Source organism: Equus caballus, chromosome 17, assembly GCF_041296265.1.
Source record: "Equus caballus isolate H_3958 breed thoroughbred chromosome 17, TB-T2T, whole genome shotgun sequence".
Lineage (NCBI taxonomy): Eukaryota > Metazoa > Chordata > Mammalia > Perissodactyla > Equidae > Equus > Equus caballus.
The window spans coordinates 90,349,932-90,372,478 of record NC_091700.1 but is presented as its reverse complement, the minus strand read 5'-3'; the positions used below and the strand labels follow the sequence as shown (position 1 = coordinate 90,372,478).

Here is a 22,547-nt window from a genome sequence, read left to right as displayed (position 1 = left end):
TTCTTTGAAATACAAGCAGATTCTTATTCCACCCTGTACTGGTTGATGTTTTCTGAAATATATGATCTTTTACTTAAGGCAGAAAAACGTCCTGCTATCAGAAGTAGTCATAAAACAAGGAGAAAAGAGTGTGGGGAGTATAGATTTGTAAGCTGTTCAGCTTTAAAAAATCTGTGTCAGTAATAAATTCTCCTCTTTGGTTTCCACATCCTTTAAAAAAATAGTGTGCCTCAATTTAATACGTTTAAATATGTGCTAAACACTCAGCCTTTCTTCACTCTCTTCACTGTTGTCCCCAGGTTACAATGAAGATCATAGCAATGTCACCTGCTGGCTTCTGGCAAAGCAGAAGAAATAGATACGATCTGCTGGTGACGTCACTTGGCGTTGTCTGGGTGGTCCTTCACTTTGCCCTCCTGGTATGCGCGTAATTAAAGATTATTTTGGTTGATCATTTCCATTCGGGTAACCCTGTTTCCAGTGTCCTTTCACTCCATGTCAGCCTACTCTCAAGTGTCAGATTAACCTCCCTAAAATCCAGCCTTGACCATGACAGGCCCTCAGACGTGCCTGCACACACACACACACACACACACACGCACACACGTACGTATGTCTGCACACACTCACTCTCTTCACACAAACAAAACCTAGCCCTTCAAAGACCTGGAGCACGTGAGCCAGAAAGAGAAGGGCCTTAAAGATCTTCTGGCTTAATTTTCATTTTCCCAAAGGATAAAAATGACAGGGAGAGAGAAAGGGAAACAGATGGAAACCTGTCTGACTTCACACACAAGCTCCTATCAGAAGACTCAGACCCAGTTTTCTGAGCTGGTGGGTAGCATCCAGGCCACGACATTATCGTCAGTGTTTCACAGTCTGATTCTCAGGCACTTTTGCTGTCTTCGTTTCTGCTAGACACCGAGCTGCCATTTCTCCATGGCACATCATTTCCATCTCCATACCTGAGTTCTCACTGTTTTGCCTAAAATGCCTTCAGCCTCCCTACCCTCCATTCAGTCTGAGATCCAACTCAAAATCTACAGCTATGGGTGTACCTGACTGTGATCTCGAGCCATGTTGTCCAATAGAAATAAAACGTGGTTGCAGATATAACTTTAAGTTTTCTGAGAGCCACATTTAAAATATAAAAAAGAAACAGATGACATAAATTTAGCACTATATTTTTAACCTACCGTATCTAAAATATTATTTCAACATGTCAGCAGTATAAAAATTATGGAGGAGAAAGGTTATATCCTTTCTTCTGTACTAAATCTTTGAGTGTGTATTTTACATTTACAGCATATCTTAATTTAGATTTGCCATATTTCAAGTACTCAAAAACCGCATGTGGCTAGTGGTTACGATGTTGGACGGCGCAGCTCTAGAAGACCTGGGTCCTAGACGAGGCTCCACTGTTTCCAGCCTTGATCAAGTTATTTGCTTCAGTGATGTTTTGTTCCCTGTTCTGAACTTGGGGATATAACTTCATAATCTACCTATTCCACATGGGCATTAGGAAAATCAAGTACAGTCATGTGTCACTTAACAATGGGGATACATTCTGAGAAATGCATCGTTAGCCAATTTTGTCCTTATGCTAACATCATAGAGTGCACTTACATAAACCTAGATGGTATAACCTATTACACCCTTAGGCTCTATAGTACCAATATTATGGGACCACTGTTGTGTATGTGATCCGTCCTTGACCGAAACATGGTGATGCAGCGAATGACTCTATGTGAAGTTTTTCCATCTGTAAGGAGTATACAAACCCATAACACAGAATTATAAATACTTTATTTTTTTTTTAGTCTTCCTTGACCCATCCAAAAGTAATATTATCAGTTTCCCTCTGGTCTCTTTCATTTATTCTGTCATCCTCTCCAGTGTTAGAGTCATGCTAGGAAAGATCCATAACACAGAACCTTTCTGCACATCACAGACGGCTTGCTTTAGTATGAAATTGTTGTGCTCAGGAAGATATTGAGTGTCCTTCTTAAAACAATTGTCACTTTCAGCACTAGGGCCTGTGCCAAACCTGGGTGGGCTCTGTCACTTCATTCCTTCATCACTGATTCATTCCTCAAACAGTAAATGGTTTGGAGCACTAAGGATGTGCAAGTCACTGTGGTAGGAATTGAGAAGACCGTAATAAGAAGAAGACAGACAGTCACTGCTCTTGTGAACTCACAGCCTGGAAAGTTAGGTAGTTATTCATCAAATGCTCCCAAGTCAATGAGAATTACAGCCCTGGTGAGGGAGATGGAAAGAGACACATGTTCCTGTGATGACACATAATAGTGGGAGATGGCTTCATCAGAGAGGCCCTAGAAGGCATCCTTGAGGGAGTGATGATAGGTTCGGTCTGTAGCATGAGGGAGAACATTTCGGGCAGCTGTCCCTGTGATGGAAGAGTGCAGGAGCTGGAAGGAGGATGGGGAGCGGGACTGGAGGAGAAGGATCGAGGGGGACATGGGATGAGATCTGGATGGGTAAGAAGGTGTCAGACCTCTCAGGACCTTGTAGTCCAGGTGAAGGATTTGGGTCCTCTTCTTAGAAGCTGTTGGGTGTCATTGCTTCCAGAATGCAAAGGGAGAAGGTATGCACAATAGGTTTTGAGCTAACATGGAAAGAAGGAACAGCAAGGCCCATGGTTTTTTCTTTCTCCAGACAAATTGTGGCCAAAAGCTACTCGGTTCAAGAAAAAAGTAGAGTAGTATTCCTAATTCCAGATGTCCCCAGAGAGGAAATCTCAGACCAAAAAGACCAGCTTGCCTATTCGGCCTGACTGTTTTTGTTCTCCAGGAGCCTCTGGTCCTGGAAGGACACTCGTTCTCCGCTCTGTTTTGCAGTGGACTGTTGTGAAGGAAGATGCAGTCCTGTTCCCCCAAAGATGCTTCTGTGCGGACACCTCACCAAGGATCTCCCAGACCCCCTTCCTGGGGGCCCATCTGTGACTGTTGTCATTTGGTTAGGCAAGGCTCCTCAAGAATAATCATGCCTTGGCATCAGCTTAATGCCACACTTGTTATTGCTGTTATAAGTGGTGGCATCTTTGTTTCTCAGATGAAGCTTTCTTAGTCATAAAGTGCATTGAGTCATCTCTTGCTGTTGATCACACACTTGAAGGAAGACCTGGGTATGTTTCTGGATAGGGTGGGACACCTCTGAAATCAGTGTAGACTAATGCGCATATGGCTGGCTGGTCTTCAGAGAGAAGGAGTCTGACTTCCGGCAACCTTTTCCAACACCATCTCCTGTCTCTCTTCACTTCCTCGTGTTGCATTGTTATCCTAGGTTTTTCTTTCTCCTCAAAGGAGCTGGTCACTATTTTATGTAAAATAAGTTTTAAAATACAGAATTCAGCTGAGCAAAACAGAAACCAAAGTTTCATTTAAGATTTGATTTTATAGCTAATATTTATTCATGAGTTTTGGCAGTGACCTTTTCAGCACCTATTTTAGATAAATTTCTTATAGGAATTTTCACATTTTATTAAACTAATTATTCAGTAGACTTCACAGAAGACTTAAAATGAAAAATGGAACAGTAACAAGATCTTTTGTGCAAATTATGACGGGCTCGCTTCTGTTTAACTTGCAGAATGCGTACACCTACATGATGGGCGCATGTGTGATTGTCTTTAGGTTTTTCTCCATCTGTGGAAAGCATGTGAGTATGTTGTACAGCATACTATCAAATGTCATGTATACAGTTAAGAAAGGAGTAATGACTGTCCTTCTGGGTCTTCAGGGCTGTAGTTAACAAATTGCTAGACAACGTAAGTCAAATGAGCAAATATTAAATATTAAAATGAATCAGTGGCTTAGTTATCTTGTGATATGTTTCCTGACATTCATAGTGTTTTGTTTCTTCTTCATATTTGCTAAGCGAACCCAAGTCATTGACTAAACATAACATAGGCATGAAAGCAAAAACCAGTGGTCGTTCTTTATGCGTCTTTATTTTTATTTTCATAGAGTTCAGTTAGTTTACTGCAAAGAAAAATAATCTTTAATGAATAGTCATAATTCTATGATTCCAGAATCCTTTATTTTCCTTGTTAATGTTCATACATACATCCACACTTATTTTTCATTTTTAAAGTAGTTTCTTTTTTTATTACTAACATTATTTCATAGACATTCTCTATATCCACATAATCAATATATTTAATATTTGATACTTATTTAGTATTTTACCATTGCTTAGGTTTGTTTTTGTCAACAACTGTTTGTGAAATAATCCTGAGTCTACTTGCTATGGACCAAAAATATATAACCCTTATCATAGAGAATTAGGGAGCAAGAGGAGAAAATGAAAAGCCAAAAATCTTGGGGTATAACTTTTATTAATTAGGCTGAAGAGGCTGAACAGTTTGAGACATGAGTAGAATTTCTCTAATGGTTTTTTAATAGTATTCAGATTCAATAACTAATAGGGAGCAATTTTGGAAGAATATCCTTGAGTCACTCTTGTGTCAACCTGCCTAAATGTTATTTACTTCCTAGGTTCTTCCTGGCTTTATGAACTGAGTATTCTCTCTCTCTCCATCTCCATCTCCATCCAGGTAACACTAAAGATGCTCCTCCTGACCGTGGTCGTCAGCATGTATAAAAGCTTCTTTATCATCGTAGGAATGTTCCTCTTGCTGCTGTGTTATGCTTTTGCTGGAGTTGTTTTATTTGGTACTGTGAAATATGGAGAGAACATTAACAGGTTGGTGTATATTTACCTTTCTATTTGTTTATCAAGTAAACTTTTTTAGTAATAAAATCATGAATAGAAACCTGAATATTTTGTTTGTTTGTTTGTTTGTTTGTTTGTTTTTTCAAAGATTTTATTTTTTCCTTTTTCTCCCCAAAGCCCCCCGGTACATAGTTGTGTATTCTTCGTTGTGGGTTCTTCTAGTTGTGGCATGTGGGACGCCGCCTCAGCGTGGTCCGACGAGCAGTGCCATGTCCGCGCCCAGGATTCGAACCAACGAAACACTGGGCCGCCTGCAGTGGAGCGCGCGAACCTAACCACTCGGCCACGGGGCCAGCCCCAAAACCTGAATATTTTTAAACAAAGATGCAAGGGTGGAGGGAGCAATCAGTTGGAAATTAAAACTGAAAAAAAAAGGGCCAAATTTTAAATGACATTTTTATACTTGAAAACAGTATGCATATTTACTTTAGAAACCTTAGAAAATTCAGAAACAAAAGAAAACAAAAAGAATCCATAATTCCACCACCATATAGGAATAACCACTTCTAATATCCAGATGAATTCCAGCACTCTTTCTATCCACATACTGCCAAAAAGTGATATGTAATTTTTTTAATTAAACAACTTCGAGATGGCATTGGGTTTTTCCTTTTCTTTTCCTTTGTTTTAGCAAAACATGAGAAGGTAGAACCCCCAAAATGGTTATTATATATAAAAAGCATTTTTCGAAGATTACCTTAAATTTTGTGGAAGCATCTCATAGTTTTTAAAAAAAGGTCCTTACAAAATAAATCATGCACAAATGTGTCTTGTTGCAGAGTTTACTTGATACGTCAGCCTCACCTTTTATAGCATAATTCACATGAAAGAAGGAATCATTTTTAATTGTCAAATCTTCCTCCCTGAGTCATTCAAGATGAATGGCAGTAAATTGGTGGCACCATGCTAGGACTGGGCTGTTCAGATAGCTACACTTGGGGGCAAGGCTAAATAACAAACAAATAAGAGGGTGTAACCTTTGGAAATGATAACTTAGCCACCAAATTTTCTCCAAATTTCCACCTGTTTTGGTGGTGACAAACCTGACTGCTTCATGACAAACCATGCTACTCGCATTGTGTTTTTATTTTTTTCCTTAAATTAGGCATGCAAACTTTTCTTCAGCTGGCAAAGCTATCACCGTCCTGTTCCGAATTGTCACAGGCGAAGACTGGAACAAGATTATGCATGACTGTATGGTAAATATCTCTTCATCACTAACAATGCCTCAACGTAGAATCAGATGACATTCTTTGGCAATGCTATATTGGCAGCATCATCCTTGTTAGCATCAAGACTTAGTGTTCAAAACACATATCCTGGCCTTTTAGTTCATAAAATTGCTTTATTTTATATTATAGTGTATGCACATACAGGAAAACTTTCCAGTGAACCCAGCTTGAGCTATTGTAGTTCCATTCAACAAATATGCATTAGGAGGGCATTGTTCTTACCATCCCATATTTAACATTTTGACAGTGAACTACAAACAGGAGTTCCACTTCTTTGAGGTAATGTATTCAACAGGTACTCACAGAGCCCCTGGTTCGTACCGGGCTGTATACTACGTGCTGGATCTTCAGTGATTCCAAAGCCTCCTCAAGGAGCTTCCATCCAGGGTTCTGAGTTGTACTTTTCTTTTGGGATCCTCCTTTCTCTGGGCTAATTCATCGTCCTTCAGTTCTCAGTTTAAACATCAGTTCTTTCAGGAATCCTTCCTATGTTAAGGCTGCTGGTCAGACACTCTTACAGCGCCTTTGTAGTGCGTATCACAACTGTGGCAAATTATTGGCTTGATGAGTTTATTTCCTCTCTCTCCCCCTCCAGACCAACACTGTCCAAAAGAAATTTCTTCAGTGATGGCAATTGGCACTGTCTGATTCAGTAGCCACTATCCATATGTGGTTATTGGGCACTTGAAATGTGACTAAGCACAACTGAGGAACTGAATTTTAATTCTATTTAATTGTATTTAATGCTAATGAACATAAATTTAAACTTGAATAGCCACATGTAGTTAGCGGCTCCATGTTGGACTGCACAGCTCTGGACTGTCAGCAGGTGAAAGAGGGACAGGGTCTATGTCTAGCTCACAGGTGCGTCCCCCACGCTGGGCTTAAACCCAACACATAACCGGAGTCCAAGAACTTTGTGCACGAATGAATAGGGCTAGAATTTACTAAGTCAAATATAATACAAGGCAGAATTAAATAAATTCTAAATAAAGAATAAGCAGAATGCTTTGGGAATGTGTAAGAAAGAGCTAGTCTCTCTGGCTGAAGGAAACAGGAGGCCTCTCAGAGGCGTTGGCATTTTATTGGGCCACTGCAGACTGGGGAGGCTTTCGATAACCTGCGTCTGTGCTTTCCCATTACATCCCAGAACAGGGCTCCTGGAATGAGGGTTACTGGCTTCTCCTTTCACAGTCTGAATGGGAATTTGCTGTGTATAGCAAATCTTCCTAAATCTTAACCCGTTACTTAAGTCAGACAAGTTTTTTAAAATGCCTTTGTCTTTGATTTTCTGCAATTTGTATCACAGTAACTACTTATCATTTGGGATGAGTGGAGGTGGCAGAAAGAGTGTCTCCTGGAGGAAACCAGTTCATTTTCATTTTACTTCTAAAATGGCACTGAACTTGGGTTTCTGCAAGCCTAAAAGTATAGCATAAATGAAATATTCTGTTCTGATTATTTGCCATAAATGATGCACCCAGTGTATGTGGCTTCTGAGAGATTACTTTGAAGTTAATTATATCTTATGTGTTTAGGAATATGTTCACTAACTACAGTCAGTTCACAGAAATGTGTATTCTTCTCTGCTCTCACCCTCTCCTCCTTCTTTCCTGCCATGGCCCCACAGGTCCAGCCTCCCTTTTGTACTCCAGATGAATTTACATACTGGGCAACAGACTGCGGAAATTATGCCGGGGCACTTATGTATTTCTGTTCATTTTATGTCATCATTGCCTACATCATGCTAAATCTGCTTGTAGGTAAGTCATGTTCGTTGATATTTTTTAATCTCTTTAAACTCAGGTACTTAGATAATTATGTACAATTTTCAAGTAATTATCCTGGGTTGCCTGGGGTGGGTGTTTCATGGCATTAATTATAAATTGTTGCCTCTCAATCCAGAAGCTGAAAAGACCTTTTGAAAAGCATGTAAATGACAGTTGATTGCAATTTCAAGAGTTCTCCTATTTATTATGATCACTAATTTGAAAAGAGCTCTTCTCCTGGATTAAGTTGAACAAATATCAGGGAGGGCCACCTTTACAGCCTCGAAATGTTGCATTTATGTATTCGAAAGATACTCGCCGTTCACCCAGCTGTGGGGCCACCCAGAACTCAATTTAACCTTTGAAAACTGCCCTGGAACTCTCGCCTAAGAGTGAAAGCCAGCTGGCACAAGTATCTAAATACACAGAATGTGTGTTTATGCTCGTGACCCTCATGTTTTGGAAAGGCAGGAGCCTGATAAATAGCTTAGTCCAAGTGTAAAACATGCCAACTTGGAAACCATACTAAAAGCACTTTAAAAATTTGGCTTACAACATAGGTGATAAAATCTATTATTTATACTAGATGTTTTACTCTTTATGAAAAATGAGGGATTAGCATAATTGTCTAACTTCTCAATTTTTCCTTTTTTTTCTTTAGCCATAATTGTTGAGAATTTCTCCTTGTTTTATTCCACTGAAGAGGACCAGCTTTTAAGTTACAATGATCTTCGCCACTTTCAAATCATATGGAATATGGTGGATGATAAAAGAGAGGTAGGAGTGTGGATCGTTGTTTCCTGTCCCTACCTCAAAAAGACTTAACGCCATCGCTCAAACATTTAAGTGGGCTTCTTGTTGGCAGCTGACATATATTGAATTTTGAATAGCCATTGCATTGGTGCATTGCAGAAAGCTATCATTGACACATCAGCAGAATATGCTGGGGGGTGGGGGGACAGAATAGTTCCCCCTCAATCCTCTCCAACCATGAACGTCTTCTTCAGCCATTCAGAAGTTCAGCAAGGACAGGAAACCAGGGGAGTGCTAAAGAAACCAGCCTGGGCTCGGGGCAGGAGAAGGGGTGAAGTTCAGATTACCAGAGGGACAGAATAATACAGATTCATGATCACCTTAGCCTCAAACATCAATCCTGATTAGAAGCGCAAAGGAGTTATTTAAGTGGTTTCTGAAAGTTATTATTTTGGACTTATTTGAATGTTTTAATCGTAAAGCTTATCCAAGATTTCCTAGAATTAGAAAAAGCAGCAGCATCCTCTGCTTTGTCCTCCTCCTTCCTGCATCTTCATCCTAGCAAACACTCAAGCACAGTCCTCAGCACAGGTGACATAACAGTGAACAGGATGGAAAGATCTCATGCTTCACAGAGCTCCGGTTCTAAGAGGGGAGACAAACAGTACAAAGTGAAATGATAGTAATCGTTATAATTATCATTATTTCAGGAAGCTATAAACACTTTAAAGAAGGTGATATGGTGGACAGTGGCTGGAGGTGGGGGCAGACTCCCTGAGCAGGGTGGCCATGAGGCCCGTCTGGGAGGTGCTATTTGACCCACCATCTGAAACACGAGGGAAATTTCGCCGTGGGCAGGCAGATCCGGGGGAGGATCTGAAAATAGTTGCAGGAAGAGCTGACAGGGCACAAAAACCAAGGAGCCAGAGCAGGCTGAGTCAAGGAGGGGCCTGGACTGGAGCCGGGGCTGCATAGCTGTCTCCACCCACTTTGCCCTCTCTCTCCTTGGCACCCGCGACTTCACCCGGGCACCAGTCTTGGGGGGTTTTCTTCTGAAACAGTGATCTGCGCGTGCGGGCACCTAGCCTTGCCTCTCATCTCAGCTAGATTCACTGACATCGCCAAGACTACGGCCCGCAGGAACCTGCGTTCCTCTGTCATACACACGGAAGGCGGCACCACCTCTCAACAGGTTCAGATGTTAGTAACTGACAGGAACCCATGGGCTGCCCATGTCCCTGCCTCTTGCCCAACACCTTAATTCAGAGACACAGCCAGGATGGCAGGGTAGCTTTTATTGCCCAGAAGATAGCGACACGTGTTAGGTTCTCAGAATCTGGAGCTGCTCTGACCAGAAAGAGGGCAGAGCTGGGAGCCCAGTTCCCTTTTTTTTATAATTGTTCTGACATGATAATGGAGAAGACCTGAAAAGCAGCCATGGGTCCATAGAAGAACAACTTAGAATAAATGTTTAGAAGTCCCTAGCATGTGGATTAAGTGGAGAGGAGGATTGTGTGCATGTACATTTTCCTTTTTTTGTGGTAATGCATCACTGACCCTCTCAGCGTGTGTCTTAGAGAAACGATGGAGCAGGGGCCGAGTCAGGGGCATGGGCCACAGGAAGGGAAGCCTGGTAAAGCAAGCATCAGGCCTGGGAGGCAGAGGGCCAGCTTTGCACCCTCTGGATCCAAATGCTGCATAGTGGGGTTACCCTGTAGAACCAGAGAAGCGCAGCACAAACTCTGGTTGCTCAGCTTTTCATCTCAGCTCCTTTCAGCCGCCTATCCCCTGCCCTACCCCAGCCTCCAGCGGGGCCAGCAACTTCCCTGTGGCCCGGTGCTAATTACGCTATCTTGTGGAGAAGTAGCTATGGGTTTTTTGCTGTGAAAACAGAATCCCAGTGATCGTTATGACCTGATGATGATTTACGATGAGTCAGTACTATGCTCTGCCGTCCAGGGGGTGATTCCGACTTTCCGCGTGAAGTTCCTGCTGCGGCTGCTGCGGGGGAGGCTGGAGGTGGACCTCGACAAAGACAAACTCCTGTTTAAACACATGTGCTATGAGATGGAGAGGCTGCACAACGGCGGCGACGTCACTTTCCATGATGTCCTGAGGTACAAGGGGGGTTCACTCTCTGTGTCACACAGCTGAACTAAGTCCAGAAACCGAAGCTGCCATCATTAAAGGCCTTGTGAAACACAATTCACAAGTAGGGTCAGGACCTGAAATGCCACATCCGCTGTGGTTATAAGGTGAGGTCACATTTCTCAGGCTTGAAGTGGCCTTTCTCACTGTCCTGTATGTACTAGATCATGTCTGAGTGAGTGCCTCACACTGAAGGGGAGAGAAGCCGAGGCCTGACATCCCCACAAGTGCCCCTGACCAGGGAGCTCCTGAAGGGAGGAAGCAGAGGGACCTCAGAGAGCCAGGGGCCACCTCTTGATTTTGGAGGAAGGAGCTGGTCCCAGAGAGTTGAGTGACTTGCTCACAGTTCCTTGCCCTCTGTGGGAAAGCTGGAGCTAACATCTGGAGCTAAGATCTTCTCACTCGTGGGTCTCACAAGAATTTTCCCGGTCCACTCTGTGATGGGGGCCCTGGTCAGTTGACAAACCACATTTTCCAGACATTTAATGAATACCCAGACAGGACGAAGGACCCATCCGCTGCTCATCCTCTCTTCCTCTCTGACAGACTTCCGTGTTAGTCTGCCATGACTGCTGTAATAAACTGCCGTACGCTGAGTGTTTAAACAGCAGATTTAGTGTCTCGCGGCCCTGGAGGCTGGAAGTCTTGATGAAGGTGGCAGAGTTGGTTCCTTCCGAGGTTGTGAGAGACAATCTGTTCCATGCCTCTCTACTAGCTTCCGGTGATTTGCTGGCAATCTTTGGCATTCCTTGGCTTGTAGAAGCATCACCCCAATCTCTGCATCTCTGCCTTCATCTTCACATGGCGTTCTCCCTGTGGGGGGGGGGAGGGTACACGCGTGTGCGCACGTGTGTGTGTGTCTGTGTCCAAATGTTCCCTTTTATAAAGACACTAGTCATATGGGATTAGGAGCCCACCCTACTCCAGCTTGACCCCATCTTAACTAATTACATCTGCAATGACCTATTTCCGAATAAGATCGCACTCTGAGGTATTGGGGGTTAGGACATCAACATATCCTTTTTGGTGGGGAACAGTTCACCCCATAACAGCTTCTTACACAGGAGTCCATGGATAAAATTCAGAGGTCCATGGACTGGGGAAGGGAAACAGTGACATCTTTATTTTCACTAATCACTCACTGAAACGCAGCATTTTCTTCAATGATGAATGTAGGCAACGAGCCACAGCAGTATTAACAATACCCACATATTTGTCACCAGTAGAAATCAGATATTTTCGAATCACATTACTGCCATGGCCGATGTCTTAGAATATCCTTTATGCTTACCAGTACTTCTGTTATAGTAGTCATTTGACCTCAACTAGATGTTATTATTAAGTGCGATAATAAAGAATCACTTACGTTACTATATCACCACCTTTTAAAAAGAATAATTTGAGAACTGTATTTTTGATATAATTGGCTTCCTTTGTAATAATGTGTATTTTATTTTATGCATTTAAAACATTATTCTAAGAAATGTTCCATAGACTCTACTGCCAAATGGGTCCCTGCCACAGAAAGAGTTAAGAACCTTCTACCAACAGTAGCTATTTTCATCATGTTGCAAATACCTGACAAGTTAAACATTGGGTACAGTGTCATAAATTTCAGGAGCATTCAGGTATACAGAAATATGCTCATGACTGGAATTTGAAAAGAGAACAGACGGGAAGGAAGTTTCCTCAAGTTGTCAATTTTACCTCCCTGTGTTCACTTCTTCCAGAAGAGAACTTTTTTTTTTAGGAAGATTAGCCCTGAGCTAACATCTGCTGCCAATCCTCCTCTTTTTACCAAGGAAGACTGGCCCTGAGCTAACATCCATACCCATCTTCCTCCACTTTATACGTGGGACACCTCCCACAGCATGGCTTGCCAAGCGGGGCCATGTCTGCACCCAGGAACCGAACCAGCGAACCCCGGGCCACTGAAGCAGAACGTGCGCACTTAACCACTGTCCCACTGGGCTGGCCCCAGGAGTGAAATTTTTAAAAGGCAGAAAAAGATAGGGCAGAAAATACATATGAATAGCCAAAGATGTCATCCCTTTCAGAATGTCACTTAATCTTTCCTCCTAGTGACAAATATTTTTAGTCTGAAAGTAAGGCACAGAGAGATATCGCTGTCGTTAATAATTACCATTCAGCCTCTTTGGAACTTAGTGATGCGTCTGATAAAATGGACTCAGGCGAAGTTGATGGTGGCATTGTCTGCCCTCCCTATCCCTCTGGTTCAGTATATGATGAAAACGGTCCAGCAATGATGAGCTTCTTGACGAGGCAGGGAAGAAAAGAAGAGCAAATGCCCTTTATTCCTCCATAGTGGGAGGAGCCTTAGCAAAAAGGAGCAGCTCAGTGCACCAGCAGTGCATGGGGAGACTCTCAGGCCCCTCCATGCTCTGATTTGGGCTGCAGAGAGGGGACTGAGCTCGCAGCTGGGGCAGGCAGGGGATGAGCAATCACCTGGGATCCTGTGGCTGCACCAGGGAGCACCAAGCTGCCAGAAGGGCTGCATCTTCCTTTGGCTGTAGACCTCTCAGCCTGGACACATGAGTAGCCTTGTTGCCCAGAGGCCCTGATGCAATGTATCAGCTGTGTTGGTTTCATTTGCCACTGTCTGGGCAGCATGGGAATGAATACTCAACCTTGGCTTTGCATCCATCTAGAACTAATGAAGAAAATCCAGGAGACAAAGGAGATAAATTGAGAGAGAAATGAGGGGGCAAGGGGATGCGTCACCCACAGCCAAAGCCATGTTACCCGTCACCAGTTGGAGCTGAAGTGAAGAAAGTGTAGAGGGAGCAGACTTCCTTCTGCAGAGAAAGTTTCAGCGTCTTAACCTAAGCGGCTGATACTGTAGATCAGGGCCTAGCCTGGATCTTTTGTTTTACAAACATTTATATGGTACTTATTCTTGTAAGCATCTCACAAATAGTAACTCATTTAATAAGGCAGGTACCACGACTATCCCTGTTTTAAAGCTGAGAGAAGAGAGACAGAGAGGTGACATTACTAGTCCAAGCCACCAGCTAGTCAGGTGGCATCAGGACGCTACACTGGTTGGATCGAGTGATGTCCTCATTGGATTTTGAAATATCGAAGGTCTAAATCCCAGGTGAATCAAAGCTGCGATTGCTGCTGTGTTTCCCCCTCCAGCATGCTCTCCTACCGGTCGGTTGACATCCGGAAGAGTTTGCAGTTGGAGGAGCTTCTTGCAAGGGAGCAGCTGGAGTACACCATCGAGGAGGAAGTGGCCAAGCAGACCATCCGAATGTGGCTTAAAAAGTGCCTAAAGCGCATCAGAGCCGTGAGTGAGCTAGAAGCATCTGGGGTTCTATTTCCTCCTCTCAAAGAAGGAGGAGGAGGGGAAAAAAGAAAACAGCATCATGAACAACAGGATTAGATCCTCCTGTGATGAGCCTTATATCTCTTCAACTTTGTTAACTTCATCCGCTTATGATGGTCAGATGACGATTCAGCCTTAACTCTGGTCCAAATTCAGCTGCAGTCTCTTGAGCAGAGTCCATAAGAAGTCTCCATATATTCAATGGAAATATAGCATATGTTTAAAAAGTAATTTATTGGTATTAAAATATTTATGATCTCCATTAATTAAAACTTAACTGTTCTAAATGCCAAAAATCTCTACATTTTGACTGGCAACTGAATTTACAAAACTACTATTAAAATGCTCCTAAAAATTCTAACACATTGTTGATAATGTTGTTCGGTATTTAATTAAAGGCCACCTCTCCTGGGAGTTTAACGATGTGTTTGCTGCTTCCTGAACTATAAGCTTTAAGATTCTCTAACCCATAAATCCATGAACATATACTGTGTTGGCATATACTGTGTTTACAATGGACATTTCTATTAGGTAATTAATTTTATAAATGCTTTTGACATATGTTTCACACACAGGGAGAAAAAAATCAAATAATCACTAAACATTTACACATAATAGCTAATTTTTTATCCTGTTTCTCAGAATAGCATCAACTCCAGAAACATATCTTTCTATTGGAAAAGAAAAGGGCCCCAGAGAAACGAAACACCCCAAACTTGTAGGACAAGGCAGCTGTCACAGCTGGCCCACCGGAGCTCTGCTAGCTCCAGAGAGCATGTCTGCCCTCCTGAGAGGGCACAGGGAACGCCAGCTCACCACCAGGGCATCCTGGCCTCAGTCTGTGCCGGGACAGATTGGCCTGCCCCAATGCAGAACCAAGACAAGAGCAAGGCTTCATCCGTCCAAGGCTCTCTGCCCCTTACAACTTAGAGGAAGGGGCCATCCACACTGGCTTAACGAGCGTAAAATAAGAAGGGAAAAAAATAGACACCCACATTAGTGATTTAAAATTTCTATTTTAAATAAAATACAAGCCAGTATCAAGGAACATAACTATTCCAATTGTTATGCAAATGAAAATGGAAGGGGAAGGCAATTGCTAAGTCTCTAAGCCCTCTGTTATATCAGGCTGATACTTATCAGTGAAATTCATTAAGGATCCTTGTTTAGAAGTTCCTAAGAGGTCACCAAGCATGCAGGTTCCTTGGAGAGGACAGAAGGAAATACAATTTGAGTGATGGGGGCAGGGGGATGTTGGTCCGGGTTTTTCCATTCCTGAAAGAACAATCATATTTCCGTAGAAACAGCAGCAGTCCTGCAGCATCATCCACAGCCTGAGAGAGAGCCAACAACAGGAGCGGACCCGGTTTCTGAATCCTCCCAGTATCGAGACCACCCAGCCCAGCGAGGACATGAATGCCAACAGTCAGGATAATAATATGCAACCAGAGGTACGGGTAGGAGGTGTCTAGCATCCACGGATATTCCGTGCATTTTTTCCTTAAGAAAAAATAAATTGGCGCTGTTCACATAGCCATTTCAGACAAGCTGACAGTGTTTCTGATTGGAAGCTTTTAAGTAAAAAAAAAAAAATTGGAACATGTTGATCTAGATTATGTTTGTGTCTTTGCCATCCTGGAAATAGCTGAGGTTATTGCAAAAGATTCTGATTTGTATGCATACTAAGAAAATGTGAATGCCCTAAATGTGATAATTCTGTTGACTTTTGTCTTAAGAGTCAACCTCACATCTATGAGGGTTCAGCTGGAGTCCAGCAACATTACCTGACTTAGGAGGGCATGGTTTGCCTGAAGCTCTGCCCTACACGTTTTCTTCTCACCAAATCGTAGAAATTTGCAGCGAAATGTTTCTAACTGGCCTTCAGCCTCTTTAAATAGACTCAGTAAGGACTTCTCCTTCCTTAGTTGGGCATCAGAAAAGCACATGGAATTCCGAGAGGATTAGCTTGAGGACCTTCTGTTTGCTATTTTCACTCCCAAGCTCAGTCTACAGGTCCATAACACCAGCGCAGAGTCACCAGTGTCCAGAGAGCCTTGCGCTGTGAGAAGCAGCTGGCGGCGGTCCTGCCCTTTCCCGGGGTGCAGTTATGAATCAGCTGGAGCTGATCCAGTGTTCTGAGACGGGCCCTCTGGCAGCATCATGCTTTGTAGTGTGTAGTGGCCCAGTCAGGGCCGCGATAAATACTGAAGCCTGAGGCTCCACAGCCCAGCAGGACGCCCCAAGCAGCCCTCTTGTTCCACAGCCCAGTTTGGATTTTATGCTGTTGTCCCCCCAGCCTGTAAGAACCCCACTACAGGGACTTGTGCAAGGACAGTCAACAGAGGGGGGACTTGGAGGCCTCTACAATGACCCTGCCACCTGTGTACCCTGAGGATGGCTTGGCAATGCTTAGTGTGTGGGGCCAGGATAAGGTCAGCACAGCCAGCAAGACAGCGAGGCAGGGAAAGAGATGATCACAGAGCTCTGTGGTTTTAGGTTAAAAAAAGCCCAAGAGGTAACCAGAAAACCAAGAGGGGATATTGAAGAGATGTGAAGATGGAGGCGTTGATCAGAAAAGGGGAAGGTGATGGTGAATAGGACAGCGGGCAAAATGTATAGAAGGCCTGAGCATTTCTCTGACTTTTGTGTTAATTGGGATAAGCGTCCTTCTCCTCCGGGACCCCTCACAGAGCCTTGTCTGGTGAGCACTCTCTCCCTCAAGCTCTAGCCACTGACCTCCAGGTTGGCAAGCGTCTACTTCCCCAAACCAGGCTGTGTTGGCTGCCCCACCCTCCCTCCTTGCTCTGGTACAGGGCCACGCCCCCAGGCGTGAAGGGAACTTGGCCTTGGGGTGCAGGATTATGGAGGGATGCCCAAGGAAAGGTGCTCCCTGCAGAGCCGCGGCTCGTTTCGTCACGATGTGCACTGGCGACTCCAGTTTTCCTTGACTCTTCTTACCAATTTGCACTTTTCCTTTCCGCATTGTGGCACTGTGGGTCCATATTGTTTTTCCCACCTGTTTTCCTGCCGTGTTTTCTTCCTTTCCTAAAATAAAATGAGGGTCCAGGCCAGCGCAGAGAGACGGAGGCGAGCATAGCGTTAAGCGTACCTGCTTGATTCTTGCCCCTGCAGACCAGCAGCCAGCAGCAGCTCCTGAGCCCCACCCTGTCGGACCGGGGAGGAAGTCGGCAGGACGCGGCAGATGCCGCCGGGAAACCCCAAAGGAAGATCGGGCAGTGGCGCCTGCCCTCAGGTACGTACATCGCGCGCCTTCTCCATCCATGGAGGCATTTTAAAGGTGTCTGCACTCTGTGTGTTTTGGGTCTTGGATTTCAAATACAGGTCTGCATCTGAAAAAAAAAAAAAAATCTTTGAAGCTATTTATAGACAGTGAAACAATGAAAAATATAGCCCCTCATCATTCCCCTCAAAGTAACTTCTCTAAATAGCACTACATTAGCCCTCATTTTCAGCTACCATGGTCGAGAAGGCAGCAACCATTAACAACGATGTTATAGCCAAGATCTAGAAAGAAAGAGGAAGAGATTTCCAAGGGCTTCCTGTGTACATTTAAGGCATTCTCAAAATAGGCAAAATTTGTTTAAAAGGGAGTGGATGGATACAATCATTCAGAAAGTACCAGAGTTGTCAAAGAAGGAACAACAAAACTTACATAGTGTGATATAATGTAATATGTAACTGTTGTGGTATTTGCTGTATGCCAATCACTATTGTGAGTGCATTACATGTGTTCCCTCATTTAATCCTCACAATCCTATTATTCTCCACACTTTACTGATTTAGTGAGAGAATTTTCTTCTAGAGGCCGTGGGGTTTTCGAAAGCCAGGATAATCCCATTAGGAGCACTCAGGGATGGAGGGGAGCAATAAGATGCACAGCCGAAGTCCTCTGTGCGTGGGTTTCTCTGTAGATAACTCTGTAGAGTTCACGGTAAAGTGGGGGCTTCCTAATACCCTTTAACTGGGTCCCTTCTCAGCCCGATCCAAGTGAGAAGATGGATGATGCTGCAGACTCTTCTGTAGCATGTCTGTTGCACAAAGCCGAAGACAGTGTAACTTAGATCTTGAGGCCAAAAGTTATTCAGTGGACCTTAACACCAAAGAGGAAAATATATTTTTTCATTCCCAGGAGTTTATTACTCGGAGATCAGAGAGAGCCTAGCTTCTGCCTGGTTAAACAAAGCAGGGAGTTATAGAAAACAAGATTGAGTAGGTGGTGGAGTCAGGCCATGAAAGACCTTAAATTACAGGCTGAGTGGTTTCAACTTCATCTTGTAGGCAGTTAGGAACCAGTGAGGATTTCTGAGCAAGACGTGACATTTGGAATTCGTGCTTTAGGAAGACTGACTTGGCAGCAGGGTAGAGAGTGAACTGTCTGTGGCAGAGGCTGGAGGCAGGGCTGTGAGCCAGAGGACGGTATAGCAGTCTGGGCATGAGGTGATGAGGACATGGACAAAGCTGGTGGCAGTGATCCAGACCATGGGGGACAGATAGGAGAGACGACCTAAGGGAGAGGCACAGTCACTTAAATGGATAAAAGAAAGGGTGTCGTCAAAGTGCCTCCAAAAGTCCAAGCCTGGGTGGCCCCCGACTAAAGGGACATGCTCTTGGGGACTCGCTGAGTTTGAAGAAGCACAGGGCAAGAAAAAGAGCATTTTAACGGGTACCAACAATGTCTCAGGTATCCTGGTATGCATTTTCCTTTTTCTCGTTTTTTCTCTTTGATTTTTTAATAAAAGTTCTATATATTTAAGGTATACAACATAATGTTTTGATGAACATATACATTGTGAAATGGTTACTGTAACTAAGCTAATTAACATATGCATCACCTCACATGGTTACTGCTTGTGTGTATGTGGTGAGAACACTTAAGATTGACTCTTTCAGCAGATTTCCAGTATACAATACAGTACTGTTAACCGTAGTCACCATGCTGTATGTTAGATCTCTAGAATTTATTCATCCTGCATAACTGAAACTCCGTACCCTTTGGCCATCATCTCCCCATCCCCTGTCCACCCCCCCTCACTTGCTCACTTGCCCTGGTAACCACCATTCGACCCTCTGCTTCTATGAATTTGATATTTTTAGATTCCACACATAACTGAGATCACGCAGTGTTTTTCTTTCCGTGCCTAGCTTATTACGGTTGACGTAGTGTCCTCCAGGTTCATCCTTCTTGTCACACATAGAAGGATTTCCTTCTTTTTTAAGGCTAAATAATATTCCATTGTGTATATACACCACATCTTCTTTATTCATTCATCCACTGATAGACACTTAGGTTGTTTCCATGTCTTGGCCGTTGGGAATAATACACAATGAACAAGGAAGTGCAGATATCTCTTCAAGATAGTGAATTCATTCCCTTCAGAAATATATCCTGAAGTGGGATTGCTGGATCAGATGGTAATTCTGCTATGCTTTTTCTTAGGTCATCTCACTTAATCTAGTTTAATCCTCACAATAGTACAATGAGGACACTTGTATTCTCTTTATTTTACAGTTGAGGAAACTTGGGTTCAGAGACATGAACTTGACTTTGGTTACACATCTACAGGTCACAGAAGTGGGACCCAAAGCCATGAGTGTGTCAACAAAGTTTTCACACACATTGCCTTATTTAGACACATGGATTGGAAAGATGAATGCCCTGAGCATGTTTTAAATCTGTCCGTGAATCAGTCCTTTTTCACTGATGCTACACTTCAATTCATTTTTACCAAAAAAAATTAGTTACACACATCTTCCTTTCCATACCTTCTCTACATCCCTCCCTCTCTCCTCGCTACTGGTTATGCCATCCCTTCTCTTCCTTTGTTTTTTTCTTTATATGTATAGACTAATGAACACCAACTCACACATATTTCTGTGACTTATATTTGCCCAAATGGGAACTTTTAGTAATTTTTTAGTTTTCATAATTATTACAAGGTGCCAGGGGCAAGCAGCATTTTTTTTTCAAATGGTATTACTAGTCATCCATAACATAATTTTAAAGGCCATTTTGAATGTAAAGAACAAAGTGCTGAAAAAGTTTTATGTGAACATCTATGGATAGGACTTGTTTGCCAAAGTGTTACTGAAGGGCATACCATGGTATTTCTGGAATGGCTTGCAGTAGGGTGAGACGACACCATCTTGCTCATGGGACTCTTATTAATTCCACAGCACCCAAACCAATAAGCCATTCAGTGTCTTCGGTCAACTTACGGTTTGGAGGGCGGACAACAATGAAATCTGTAGTGTGCAAAATGAACCCCATGACTGATACAGCTTCCTGTGGCTCTGAAGTTAAGAAGTGGTGGACCCGGCAGCTGACGGTGGAGAGCGACGAAAGTGGAGATGACCTTCTGGATTTATAGGTAGAAATCAACGCAAATGGCAGTCGAGTGGTGAAACTCTTGTTCTAATATTTTCCTCATTGTCCAGTGAGCAATCTGTAATTGGTATGTGATTTAACTCCAACTTGTCACAAGATTTTTATGAATTGATTTTTGTTCTGCCATAGGAAGGCATAAAACTTGGTCTTTCAAAGCTGTTTAGTATCATGGGTTATTACCATGTGTTCAAGAAATTGTGTAATGACAGTATTAGTTATATTAGAAACCATACCAACACCAGATGTAGGTCATTCAAAAACTTCATATATTCTGTCTACATAACTAAGATGTATATTTGTATATGCTCTCATGTATTATTACCATCCCCTGAAAGAGTGCTAAGCCCAAAGTGGCTGACGTTTAAGGTACAGGAACTAAAGCTTTAGTTCACGTTTTTTCCACCTCCACTAGAAATACCTCTCTTGAGAGAATTTATTATTTAAGAGTGACCTGAAAAGGTCAGCTCTGAGCTCATGCTAAAATGATACTAGTTTTACAATCTACAGGTTCTGAATTTCAAAAAATATATTATTTTTTTCAACTTTAAAAATAATATATGCACAAGATATTTAGAGATCAGAACAAGTCAGTTTCTGTCCTCAGTCACACTAATGAAATTGTTGCCTTCTTCCGAGAGCATTGGGTGTTCAGGTACCAGGCAAAGAAACCAGCCCATGGAGCTAACTGGTTTAAAACAAACCCATACATAGATGGCTTGAGGGACGTGGTTCTGTAAAGAGGTTGAGTTTCTTGAAAAGCCTTTTAATAACTGAGTTGAGCAAGAAGAGTAAAACTGCATGATTCAGCTTATAAAAAACATCTTTGCATATGCGATGCTGTCATTGGCTTCATTTCTTACCCAAAGTATTTCCATTTTGCCTTAAATCAGCAGACATTATCGTTGATCATAATACACCAGTGCTATGTTCAATTCAAAATGACTTCCCTGGTCTAGAATCTCCTATGGAAATAATGGTACTCTGCAAAATCTTGCTTTGAACTCACAGTTTAGGTATCCCACAAATCCACTGTATTTGTTTCACACATCACTGGTCCACCTCCTCTGGGAAAGTTAAAATGCAAAGTGATTATAAAGTACCATTGGGCCTCTTATGCTGGGTCAACTGGGTAGAAGTGTTTTTGGGCCATTACATTTTTCTTGACTAAAGATTTGCTGTTTAGATTATTTCTTTTAATGGAGTGATTATCTCAAAATCCTTTCATTTCCCTCCCCACCCCCGCCCCAGGTGATTTATAATCTCTTTTTCTCTATTTAAAAATCTTAAAATAGCCAAATATCACATTCCTTCTGTATAACAAATGTAACTTGTGGTGACCGTCTATTGTTTAAATGATTCATTGTGACTATAAGATAATGGCAATTAAACTCAGTGAAGCTGAAAGGATTTTATGTGGTTTTATGTTTACTTGGAGTTTACTTTTTGTACATAAGAAAATAAAATAAATATAGGATTTGTAAAAGAATTTACTCGGAGTTGTCGATCGTTTCTAAACCCTTTTCTTGTGTTTGTTGAGGGAAGGGGGCTTTAGAGGTGGGACCACTAGGTAGCTGACACTTTGCAAAATGTGTGTTTGAATATTCCATCTATAACTAGTTGGCAAAAGCTCTGCCCCTGATACACATTTTGGCTCAGTTCCTAAGCCGGAATGTTCCTTTCACATTTGTGCCCATAAGACTGGGTGAACACCCTGCACCTCTCAAACCCACAACAGAGCAGAAAGGGTCTTCCCTGGCCAGGGCCTGGGTCTGTACTGGTGCTGCATGAAAACCAGATATTTTTTCAGCTCATTACACTCGAGTAATATAGCTTTATTGTCCACAAAATTGCTGAGCCCTTCCTAGAACGTCTGTAATTGATGTTCAGCATCATTGTTGTTCATTCTGCAGTCAAACAAGGGGCAGAATAGCAATGCGTTTAAAGCCGCAGCACCCTACATTTTCAATTAGTTGAAACAGCCAAACCATTCCTGTGGGACTCAGCCCTGCTATTTTCCTGAAGCCGGTAGAGCAGACGGCAAGCCGAGAAGATAAGCACCGCCCCTCTTAGATTTTTCATAAACATAGAAACAGTGCAGTTATGCAGATGGGAAAAATTCGGCCACAATGTTC

General features: G+C 42.8%; 1 protein-coding gene across 3 annotated transcripts in view; it reads left to right on the top strand.

Annotated features, from left to right (window-relative positions):
- Positions 1 to 21,901, top strand: part of NALCN (sodium leak channel, non-selective) — a 303,647-nt gene extending 281,746 nt beyond the window's left edge. For 2 of the 3 annotated variants that reach the window (XM_023621795.2, XM_023621798.2), the window contains 11 exons: positions 300 to 419; positions 3,613 to 3,681; positions 4,580 to 4,728; positions 5,864 to 5,957; positions 7,621 to 7,753; positions 8,421 to 8,536; positions 10,472 to 10,629; positions 13,820 to 13,970; positions 15,311 to 15,460; positions 17,142 to 17,262; positions 20,205 to 21,901. In XM_023621795.2, coding sequence (XP_023477563.2) covers positions 300 to 419; positions 3,613 to 3,681; positions 4,580 to 4,728; positions 5,864 to 5,957; positions 7,621 to 7,753; positions 8,421 to 8,536; positions 10,472 to 10,629; positions 13,820 to 13,970; positions 15,311 to 15,460; positions 17,142 to 17,262; positions 20,205 to 20,398 — 1,455 coding nt within the window. In that variant the 3' untranslated portion in view covers positions 20,399 to 21,901. The remainder of the gene's footprint in view (positions 1 to 299; positions 420 to 3,612; positions 3,682 to 4,579; positions 4,729 to 5,863; positions 5,958 to 7,620; positions 7,754 to 8,420; positions 8,537 to 10,471; positions 10,630 to 13,819; positions 13,971 to 15,310; positions 15,461 to 17,141; positions 17,263 to 20,204) is intronic. The other variant, XM_070240456.1, reaches the window with a different exon arrangement.
- Positions 21,902 to 22,547: the final 646 nt, after the last annotated feature.